Source organism: Brassica oleracea, chromosome C5, assembly GCF_000695525.1.
Source record: "Brassica oleracea var. oleracea cultivar TO1000 chromosome C5, BOL, whole genome shotgun sequence".
In the NCBI taxonomy this organism is placed as follows: Eukaryota; Viridiplantae; Streptophyta; class Magnoliopsida; order Brassicales; family Brassicaceae; genus Brassica; species Brassica oleracea.
The window spans coordinates 13,765,624-13,776,969 of record NC_027752.1 but is presented as its reverse complement, the minus strand read 5'-3'; the positions used below and the strand labels follow the sequence as shown (position 1 = coordinate 13,776,969).

The 11,346-nt window shown below is 35.6% G+C and overlaps 2 protein-coding genes across 2 annotated transcripts; both read left to right on the top strand.

Moving 5' to 3' along the window:
* Positions 1 to 456: 456 nt before the first annotated feature.
* Positions 457 to 1,215, top strand: LOC106344567 (uncharacterized mitochondrial protein AtMg00310-like). The gene has a single exon (XM_013783923.1). The coding sequence runs from the start codon at positions 457 to 459 to the stop codon at positions 1,213 to 1,215; it is 759 nt and encodes a 252-aa protein (XP_013639377.1).
* Positions 1,216 to 2,194: 979 nt separating this feature from the next.
* Positions 2,195 to 4,048, top strand: LOC106293216. Its single transcript, XM_013728872.1, has 7 exons — positions 2,195 to 2,401; positions 2,485 to 2,637; positions 2,748 to 2,966; positions 3,045 to 3,160; positions 3,244 to 3,410; positions 3,486 to 3,640; positions 3,712 to 4,048. The coding sequence occupies exons 1-7, from the start codon at positions 2,363 to 2,365 to the stop codon at positions 3,796 to 3,798; spliced, it is 936 nt and encodes a 311-aa protein (XP_013584326.1). The 5' UTR covers positions 2,195 to 2,362; the 3' UTR covers positions 3,799 to 4,048.
* The last annotated feature ends 7,298 nt before the right edge of the window (positions 4,049 to 11,346 follow it).

Below are 11,346 nucleotides of genomic sequence, written 5' to 3'. Positions count from 1 at the left end.
CTCGGGACGTAACAGAGCACAAGAAACTGGCGAGTTGGCCGGCATTCGAGTAGCCATGGGATGTCCTAGAGTCAACCACCTCCTATTTCCGGACGACACCATGTTCTTCACCCGAGCAAACGAAGCCAGCGCAACAGCCCTTACAACGGTGTTACACCAATATGAGACCGCATCGGGCCAGGTTATCAACGCCGATAAATCGGCAATAACCTTCTCACGCCGAAGTCCAGGGGCCCTAAAGACAAAAATGAAGCGGATTCTGGGTATACAAAAAGAAGGGGGTATAGGAAAGTATCTCGGCTTACCGGATCACTTCGAGGAAAGAAACGTGACTTATTTATGTCCATTGTGGATAGGATACAAGTCAAAGCCAGCAGCTGGTCCAACAAGTTTCTCTCAACGGCCAGGAAGTTGGTCATGCTATACAGTGTTCTAACGCCAGTCCCCTCATACGCTATGACGTGTTTTAAGCTCCCCGTGTTGTTGTGTGATCGGATACAGTCAGCTCTAACCAGATATTGGTGGGACGGAAATGATGGGAGCAGAAAGATGGCATGGGTCTCATGGACAAAAATGACCCAACCAAAGGCTAAGGGCAGCCTGAACTTCAAGGATTTCCAGAGCTTTAACGATGCGTTCTTAGCAAAGTTAAGCTGGAGACTAATCAACAATCCCCACTGTCTCTTGAGCAGAGTGCTAAAAGGAAAATATTTTGCCGACGAGACCTTTCTAACAGCATCACATAAGTCAGTAGAATCTCATGGCTGGAAGGGACTTTTGGTGGGACGGGACCTCATCTGTAGTAATGCTGGATGGGCTGTTGGGAATGGCGAGTCGATTCACGTATGGACAGACTCTTGGCTGAGCAATACCGAGCAACTCCGACCCATGGGACCAGCACCAGAAAACCAACAAGACCTTATGGTGGCTCATCTCCTTCTACCAGACAAATCGGATTGGGACAGAGAAGCTATACGCCGAGTGATCCCACATGAGGAAAGCAAAATCGTAAGTCTGAAACCTAGCCGAACTGGAGCACCTGATAAACTCATTTGGTTAGGCACCAGGTCTGGAGATTATACTACAAAGTCGGGTTACAGAATAGCTCTGGAAAGGAAGGACAATGCGGAAGCAAACCACGCAGGCGACAAGTTTGATTGGCAAAAAGGAGTGTGGAAACTACACACTGTGCCAAAAATAAAGCTTTTCCTCTAGAAGATTTTCCGGGGAGCTCTACCAGTAGGCGAGGGACTGGCTGCTCGAAACATAACCACCAACATCAACTGCAAGAGATGCAACACGACTGAATCTATCAATCATCTTTTCCTTCATTGTGGTATGGCACAAAAGGTTTGGAATATTGCCCCATTCTCCACTAACGTTGAAACTAGAGGATTGGTAGATTTGACTGCTAGTTGGATACGCTTTGCAAGTTAGTGTGCCTCCCACCTTCGGGAATAACCTCAGGTCAACTCGCCCCCTGGATCCTCTGGCACCTCTGGCTGGCAAGGAACGATCATATCTTCAACAACAAAGAGAACATCTGAAGCAATAATCACAAAAACGGTAGCAGCAGCTCGAGAATGGATTGAGGCACAACCTATCTTCTCAGGGTCAACTACGGCTCCGCAGCGTATTGAAGAACCATCCAGACCTCTGAACTCGATATTACTACAAACGGACGCAGTTTGGAGAGAAGATCTACAACTAGCGGGACTCGGCTGGTGTATAGGTGAGGGAACTGAGAAAACCTCAACCTTGGCACACTGTCACCACGTTAACTCACCTTTGGTAGCGGAGGGTCTGGCACTCCGAGAAGCACTGCATTACTGCATTGAGAAAGAAATTCGCCAGGTCCACTGCGAAACAGACTCTCTCAATCTTGTCAAGGCGCTCAACTCAGACCCGTCAGCTACAGAGCTCTATGGAATTGTCGCTGATATATCTTGCTTATCTTTAGCTTTTGATTTTATTTCCTTCTCTTGGATTCAACGGGGAAAAAATGGAGATGATGATGTTTTGGCAAAGCAAACTCTATGGAATATATCCAGTGTCTCGCTTCCTATAAACAATGGAGCCTAGTTTATTCTGATTAATGAAAGTTGGTGTTACAAAAAAAAAAATAGAAATTGCTTTTTACAATATTAGAAAGAAAAATATATTCGTGGCCACCTACCGATTCCCCACTATCTCAATAAAATTCAACTACTACCAAGCAATCAGTGTACACTGCGATCCTTGTTGCTTACTTTCCACACTCTTTGTCAGGTAGTAATAATTAATTACCAGTTTTCCACACGATTTAAGAAGAATCAAGCTACGTTGTGTTTCTCATCCGGACAGAGCTCAAAGATCTTCCTACATGGGTTCTCTTGACTTGCCTCAAGCTTCATCATTCAAGGTTTTTTCTTAAATATTTTCCTTTAAGCGTAAAAAATCAAACCGATTAATCAATATGATACTATATGGTTATGTTGTAACCAGGGAGGAAGTGAAAATTTTCTCCGGGATGTGCTTGAGAGTATACTGAAAACGTATTTGAGGAAGAATCTGATGGCAAATACGGTATGGGAACTAGTTCAGTCAGTGGACAACGAAAAGGTCTCCTACGACCACTTTTTCTTCAGGACAATCAAGGTATCAGCAGTGTGCATGCTCAGTTCTGATCAACAAGCTGGTATTTTAGGCATCGAGTTTGTGTTTATTAGACATCAAAGTATATTAAGAACTTGAGGGCATCATTTTAGGTCGATGGTTATGGAATAGATTCTCTGTCGAGCTTTTTCACGGATTATGGATATCAAGTTGGAGGCAGACTTGATTTTCCAAAGAAGCATCTACACGTTCTCTGGCTTTCTCCTCTTGATATAAACGTCCCTGGTGAAGGACACGGTCTAGGCAACGGCCCCTTGCCACGAATTGTTATAGCTGAGCTTCTTGTGGACGAACTAAGCCAAGAATCACAGGTATGAATGACAACAAACATACTGTTGTCAATATGAGTCTTCAACATATCTAATTCTCTTTTGTTGGTCCTAATTGAGATTAAATATTATTACTATTTGAAACCAGAAGGTGGTAAGCAAGCCATTCTTTCAAGTACTTTGGGATCTCTAATTTGGGAGAAGCCAACATCCACCGACTTTAATCAACTTGCCAAGTATATATCTGATAACTTTTAGTCATTACATTTGATGGTTATAGCTTATCAATAAATGAATTGTATGTGTCTCAATGGTAAAGAGAGAGTGAATATGGAGCATGGGCGCTTTTCCACGGCTACACACTGAACCATCTTGCATTTGCGGTCCATCGACTTAAACATCGTTTTAGTGACGATAAATGTGTCGAAGAGTATTTCAAAGAAAAGGGATTCAAACTCAACGAAGACGGAGGAGATGTGCTCAAAGGTCTTCTTCACTTCTCTTGAGATTTTTCATTATGCTTCTATTCTATAAATTTAATTAGGTGAAAAATTATTTCAGTGAGTGAAGATGGTCTACTGCTACAAGTGTCGTTAATGTCGGAGAAACATGAGGTTGAGTTTGCAGATGGGGTAACTGAAACCATCACGGCTTCATACATTGAGTTCGTTCAACGTCTAGTTCTTCCAGAGTTTAAAGATGTGCCCCATGATGAGGTAAGAATCTATTGACATTGATTGCATCTTACACTAGTATTAGACATTTTTCACTTTTTCTTGTGATACAGATCAAAGAATTTCATAGACGTGAGGGCCTCGAGCAAGCTAGCGCCTACCACATAATGGAAAGCACCCGTTTCAGAGCACAAGATTAAAACCAGCTGTCTTGTCTTGTTCTGCTCACTATGTCAGTGTTGTGTATCTTTAGTTGTCCGTATGCTATATATTTCGACCATCTGCGCGGTAGATATTTATGTTGTACTTTTCTTGTGAAGTGACGGTAGCTTATATTACCTCTCTCATGATGGTTATAGTTACCGATGAATAATTGAAAACAAAGTGTGATTGTTTGGGAGTCGTTTGTTGTGTACATGTGTTTTTCAAATTTTAAATAAAATAACTCGCTAGGTGAATCTAACCTTAGTTCATGTAGACTAATTGGTTGAAAATCTCGTCTCGTTTTAAGTTATTTTGCTTTTGAAAAGAGTTAACTTATTCTTTTGTATAGTTGTTAATTGGTATAACTGATGATAAAGCATTAATCTTCTATAACAATAAAGGAGAGTTATCTCTCCACAATCTTCCACTCCATCATTCAGCATAGGGCAATTGTTGCCACGTGTCAGTATTTTCTAAACTTTCTTTTGCACGATATTTTCCATTTTTTATAACTGGATCTTTATTTTATTGGGCCGTAACTAATTTATATGCATCTGCACACAAATGCTTCTAAAAACCTTGATCAGTATAACTTTCTTTTTTTTTCTCCGTTTGACAGATCAATTAGCCATTCGTTTTCTTTATTGCGGAACATAATTGCATATACCTCTACAACTTCCCTTCAGAGAAGAGAAGAAGAAACATCAAACTTGGATTTCCACAATCATCGTCGAATTGATCTCTTTTCGGTCGATACTTGGGAAACGGAATCCTTGATCAATCCATCAAATCATGGTGAGGAAAAAGGGTGTCGGAATGGTTTAATAGCACCATGTGGTCTGCTCCTCCTCCGCCGTTGTCTTTCAACGACGACGATGGTCATTCCCCCACCACTAAAATGAAGGAGAAGTCAGAATAGATCTCTGTTGCTTCCAGGCTCAGTTCCGCTCCTCCGCCCTCCACAGCTTCCTCGGAACCGAGGAACGGTATCAATATCTCTGGGGGTAATGGAAACTCAGGTGTTCCTTCCACCGAGGACTTTTCCCGCCAAGCTCATCTCTCAGCGGAGGTCAGGTCAATTGCGCAAACCTTCCCTCCTTTATTAACTTATCTTAAGATTCTTCTAAGTCTTGAATTGTTAATTGATTTGGTTTTGATTAGTAGTTATCAAAGAAGGTGATCAATATGAAGGAGTTGAGGAGTCTTGCTTTACAAAGTTTTTCTGATTCTCCTGGAATCCGTTCTACTGTCTGGAAGGTATTTGAGATTTAGGATATAGTTTGGTTTGCGTGAAAAGCCTTAGGAGAAATTTGAAATGTGATTTTTTATTTTGTAACTTTTGCTTGGATACTTGCCACCTGAACGTTCACTCTGGTCAACTGAATTGAAACAAATGAGATCCCAGTACAAACACACACTATAAGGATGAGCTTCTTACCACTTCTGTAAGTGATCATGTTCTCTTTTTTATTGTCGATTCCTACAAAATCCGATCAACACTATGGCTTTCTCTAATCATTTGAACGAAATCCTTTGCAATATAACTGACCCAAAGAGGAACACATGAGGCAAGATGGGTCGAAAACACAAGTAAATTTGTAGTGAGGACTAATCTATATGGTTCAAAAGAAACTTTATTTTATTCTTTCTGGGAATGACTAGATTCGTCGCAACCTCCCCCTAACGCTATTTCTAACGTTTGTAAAATATAACTTGATATTTACGATGTTGGTGCAGTAGCAGAAACAAAGGAGCAGAAGTAGATGATAACTCTAATATCTCCCGGGGTAGGAGCTAAACAACACTCCACTGAGAGCCGAGAGGAGCCAAGAAGCTACTGTTTACGTTGGGAATCTCGACCCCCAGGTTCTTCTCCTTTCTCTCTCCCTAACTTTAGATTTTGGATTTATTCGGTAGATTTACTGTGTGTTTCTCAGTTTCTCTTCTCTGTGAATTGTAGCTATATATAAATAATTTCTTTGGGAATGTTTAATACAAGCAGGTCATGTTGGTAAGTTGAACGCTTTGGTTCATATGAATAATCTTTGCTTAGTTGCTTCTGTATCTTATGGTTGTTGGCTATACTTAGAAGAACTGGTCTTCATCTGACATTAAGGTCCTCTGTTTATTTTTGGATTTTATCAATTAATGTGTATGTTCCCAAAGATAGGGTGACAAATCTTCATCAAGGTTGACTTCCTTTGTGAGGAAGACATTGGCTATGTAAGTCTTTCTCTCTTTCAAGAGTTTTGACTTCTTTCTCTACACAATAGCAAAATTTTATTTCCATATTATGCAGGCAATTAAGGTTCTCAACATGATTAAGCTCCATGGAAAGCCTATACGTGTTTAGTTGGTCATGTTTATTTTGATGCCAATGGCCAATAATTTTGGATTTTATCAGAGACCATCAAGAGATCACTTAACAGAAACTACTACGTTTAGAGAGCAGCACGAGGAGAAAAGAAAAGGTTAAGCCAAGGTAATAAAGAAAACAATAAAAACTCGAGGAAGAGACACAAGGCAAGAAATATCACAAGTTTATTCTATAACCAATCTCAAAGTCAATACGGCAGAGGTAACAAATGCTTAAGTTCATGTCATTTTTGTTGATTATTTTGGGTAGTGAGGTTTATGAAATAACAGAACACTTTACTATGCAGCATATTCCAGATTATGAAAGAGTGTTTTGTGGAGAAGATAGCATGAGTCATCGTTTAATTTGTAATCAGTGGATGATAACACTACGTAGTCTGGTTTCAAAGAAGCTATACGCACTTCTCATTCGTCTGTCTTTTAGTTGGATTAATGCACCAATTTGACCAACTTTGATTCTCCACCTTACTATCTCTCGATCATTAAATTTTCTTTCAAGGTAAAATCTTTGCTTCCACACTAATGCAGCTAAAAGCAAGTATGAATCTCTATTTACATTAGTTGAAGTTGTTGGGTAGCTAGGAAAGCTTAGTATAGATAAATATATAAAAGTGATGTTGAGGAAATTGTATTATTTTCTTGGAATAAATTATTGTCAAACTATTAGATATTGTTAGTATTTTGCAGATTTTGTCATAGATGGCTTTGATCAATTATGATGTGTTGTTGCAAAAGGATCTAGCCAAAGAAGGAGGAGGAGTCTCACCTTTTTATTTTCATGGAACATAGAAATTTGCTGCAACTGTTAAATCTGGATTTAGTCCACTGTTTGGTCTGGTTTGCTTTTGAACTTTGTAGTTGTTGTTGCAACTACTCTGGTTTTTTCATTCCCTGTTTTGATGGAGCGTATATCAACATTTTTGCTTCTGTTCCATACAGTAAGATTTTGGTTTTCCATAATAAGAACCAAATTTGAGTTCTAAGCAACACGATCACAAAAGATCAAAACAAAAGAGGGTCTATAATGAACATATACAACTCTGTTTATCTACTTCACAGCGGCCGCTCTGGTTGCACTCTGAAGTTGAGCTCGTCCACATCATCGTAAAGATGTTCAAGTCCTCTGTTCTGTTTTTCTATTTCACTTCACATATTCCGTTTTTCTACTTCACTTCACATGAATGATGGTAATGCGGCTAAAGTTAGACAAAGAAGAGATGAAAAGATAACTAAAATTAGTTAGAAAAGAAAACCAAATAAAAATGGAACTGTTGCTAATGCAAACTAAATAAAAATAATTAAACAGATTAAATTACAATATTCAAAATATATACACATTCAAAATAAGATCGAACATACATACAATATTTATATATTTGGCACAGATCCGTAGTCGAAGAATAAACCTCACGATCGGTATATAACACGTATATAGCATATATTAATATATATATAATTTGTTAATAGTTTTAATTTCTTAAATTTAAATTTTTTTATATAAATATACATATATGAGAAGCAAAATAGTATAATTTCTAAATCTAGACATGTCTTCCATTATTTTAAATGTCTTAAAACTGGATATAATTTTTAATGATAAAATATTATAGAGGAAATTTTATGTTTACCACTTTCATACTACCACTTTTCATCTTTACCATCACTAAATTGACATTTTCAAAAATATCTTCTTCATTAAGTGACTCTTATGCACTTGTTCTTTGTATATATAAAAAAAAAATTTAAAACATCAACTCTAAACTCTAAACCCTAAACCCTAAAAAATCAACTCTATACCCTAAACCCTAAATTTTCAACTCTAAACCCTAAACATAAACCCTAAAACCCTGAAACATCAACTCTAAACCCTAAATCCCAAAACATCAACTCTAAACCGTAAACCCTAAACCTTCAACTGTAAACCCTAAAACATCAACTCTAAACCCTAAACCCTAAACCTTCAATGGTAAACCCTAAACCCTAAACATTAAAACCCTAGAGTAGATGTTTTAGGGTTTAGATTTGAAGGTTTAGGATTTTAGGGTTTAGGGTTTATGTTTAGGGTTTAGAGTTGAAAATTTAGGGTTTAGGGTATAGAGTTGATTTTTTAGGGTTTAGGGTTTAGTATATAGGGTTTGGGGTTCACGTTTAGGGTTTAGAGTTTATGTTTTAGGGTTTAGATTTGAAGGTTTACGGTTTAGGGTTTAGAGTTGATGTTTGGGGGTTTAGGGTTTAAAGTTGATGTTTCATGGTTTAGGGTTTAGAGTTGATGATTTAGGGTTTAGAGTTTAGGGTATAGGGTTTACATTTGATCGTTTAGGGTTTAGATTTGAAGGTTTCATGGTTTAGGGTTTAGAGTTGATGATTTAGGGTTTATAGTTGGTGTTTTAAGTTTAGATTAAACTTATGTTTTTTTGTCATAGTTAATTCAAGGGTTATAAATGTCTTTTACCCTTCATTAAAGATTAGGGTAAAATTGATGAATATAAACATGAAAAGTGATACTTTGAAAATGGTATTTTTAGCAATTTCCTAATATTATATTTGATAGTATTTTATATATTAAGTTAAAAGATTTTATACACACTAATAGATTGTTTGTTGAAATATTTATTTACATATTCTATTATTTATGACATATTTATAATATCAATTTTAGGTACTGAATTTTATTTTTAAATATTTTAAACTTAATAAATTTTTTCATTATTATTTTTAATAAAGATATAAATTGTGTTTAGTTTAGTCTTTATAAAAAAACTCTAAACTGCAAAACAATAATATTCTCAAAAAAGTATTATATAAATTTTTAATAGTTGGTACGTTTTAAAAAAAAAATCTGTTAAAACGTTTTTAGGATAATAAATTAGTGATGTGTTTTAAAAAGGAAATTATAAAGAAGAAAATATACATGATTTTAACTGTTTTTTTAGTTTTGGAATATTTTTCTAAATTAATTGTTTAGTTCATATTAATTAATTATGATATGCATAAAATATGAGTGACATGTAATTATAATTATTACAAAATCAAAGACAAAATTTTATGAGGGGTTTTGTTTTAATAGTGTAGAAGATATAAAAAATGGTCAAATAAAAATAATGATTTATTTCTTTTATAAAATACCAATGCAAATGAATACATAATAAAAATAGTATAATGTCATAAATACAAGGTAAGTTAAAACCAAAATAGATTTAAATAAACATGAAAGCTTTAAACCAAATAAATAATATCTTCGCACACACTCGAGAAGTAAAACGTTTGGCTACTTCGTACACTCACGAATATGGTTAATTATTGACTTGCTTTAACATGATCAATGAGAGGCTCTGTACCTCCCGCATACTGTACAGATTCAACTACATTAGCATATTATACTTTTGTTGTCAAACCAAATAAACACTTCACATGAGGACTGAAATATTTAAATGTGTTATGAAATAACTTATAATTTACAGTATCGAAAAATTTAAATAAGAGTAGAATTTAATATCCGTAGGAAACAAATAACACTAATATAAGGGAGAGAGTTTATTATAAGAAGGAAGAAGAAAATGTAATGATTCTTTGATTATAAACTCTTGTTCTTGTTTTTTTGGTGTACAAAAGAGTGAGATGAGTGATGGTATTTATAGTGAACAACAATACATAAAATAACAAAGATGGTGCTTAATTTGGTAAATGAGTGGGTGATCATAGTGCTTGATGAGTAGATGATCATAGTGCTTGAGTTGGTAAAGGAGTGGATGATCATAGTGCTTGAGTTTGGTAAAGAAGTGGATGATCATTTCAATGCTTATCTTATAACAGGTATATATTAATATACGGAGTGGAGGTCCATTGACGAGTCAACGGAAAATAATGAAGACTGTTTCTAATGTTTGAACTGGGCTCCATTGAATTAAGTGATGAAATATTTGCATATAGTAGTTTTTATAATCTAACTGTATCTTTGTTTATGGAATAAAACAAGATTAATTAGGTTTATTAGCGTATGTGATAATACTATTACATCAGTGTTCCGTGAGTGATGATTTGATTAATTAATGTCAATGTCTGAAAATTATAAAGTTAGGTTTTCATAATTTGAGCAACACCAGCTTATATTTAGTAATTGATTACATGCTGAAGGAACAATATCACAATACTGGTTAGGGCCCACTAGTTTAAACAGTTGTGGTTGCGGATGCGGATGCGGGAGTTTGCGGATGTGGGGTTGCGGTTTCAGGCATTATTAAGCGTTTTATATGATTGATACAACGTTCGAAAATTGTTGCGTTTGCAGGATATTTGTGACTGGTTGATTATAAGATATTGAAATGGTTTAATAATAAATTATTCATATTAACATATTATAACATTATAAAAATATAAAACATGCTATTGTAATAAAATATAAAAATTTAAAAAATTTAAAAATTTATTATTAAAATTTTAAAATATTTTTGAAAATAATTTTATTTTTATTTTTTCCATCTGCAACCGCAAATGCTAGCTGGAACCAGCTTTTGATTTTAAGAAGTTCAGAGCAGTTTGGAACGATTTGTACCAGTTTGTATGATTGTTTCGAAACGCTGTCAACCGCTACCAACCGCAAAAACTGCCTTTGCGGATCGGGAAAACCAAGTCGAGCCCTTCATATACGAAAGTTGGCTAATTCCTTTCGTAGATCGCTACGTCCATGCATGCATATGAATAACTACCAAATACTATTGCATTAACCATAACTCACTTTTAACAAAAATAAACTATAATTCACGAATTAACTGAACTAAAATTTTAATAAAAATTATATATGCATAATAACAATATGATGTTTTAGTTACATAAACCAAAAAGCTACTATTATATTTGATTTTAATTTTGTTAAATGATATCCCTTCTGTTTCTAAATAATATTTTTTTGAAAATTTCCATACACTATAAATTAATACTAGATTTTGATCTGCGCTTCGAAAGCGCATGTTTTTTGGTTAATAAAAATGTTTGATATGAATTAGTCTAAATAATACCTTGCGGGGCTGGAGACATTTATGCATCAAGCAGATTCAACACCGCTCGCCCAAGAAAGTGGTAAGATGTTCTGTCCTTGTCGGAAATGCAACAATTCGAAACTGGCAAACCGTGAAAATGTTTGGAAGCATTTAATAAATAGAGGTTTCACG

Excerpts from the sequence above, each read along its gene's own strand:
- LOC106344567 (XM_013783923.1), top strand. The coding sequence starts at position 457 with ATGACGTGTTTTAAGCTCCCCGTGTTGTTGTGTGATCGGATACAGTCA.
- LOC106293216 (XM_013728872.1), top strand. The coding sequence starts at position 2,363 with ATGGGTTCTCTTGACTTGCCTCAAGCTTCATCATTCAAG. Across the intron at positions 2,402-2,484 it reads CTCAAGCTTCATCATTCAAG|GGAGGAAGTGAAAATTTTCT; the intron begins GTTTTTTCTTAA and ends TGTTGTAACCAG. Across the intron at positions 2,967-3,044 it reads AACTAAGCCAAGAATCACAG|ATTAAATATTATTACTATTT; the intron begins GTATGAATGACA and ends GTCCTAATTGAG.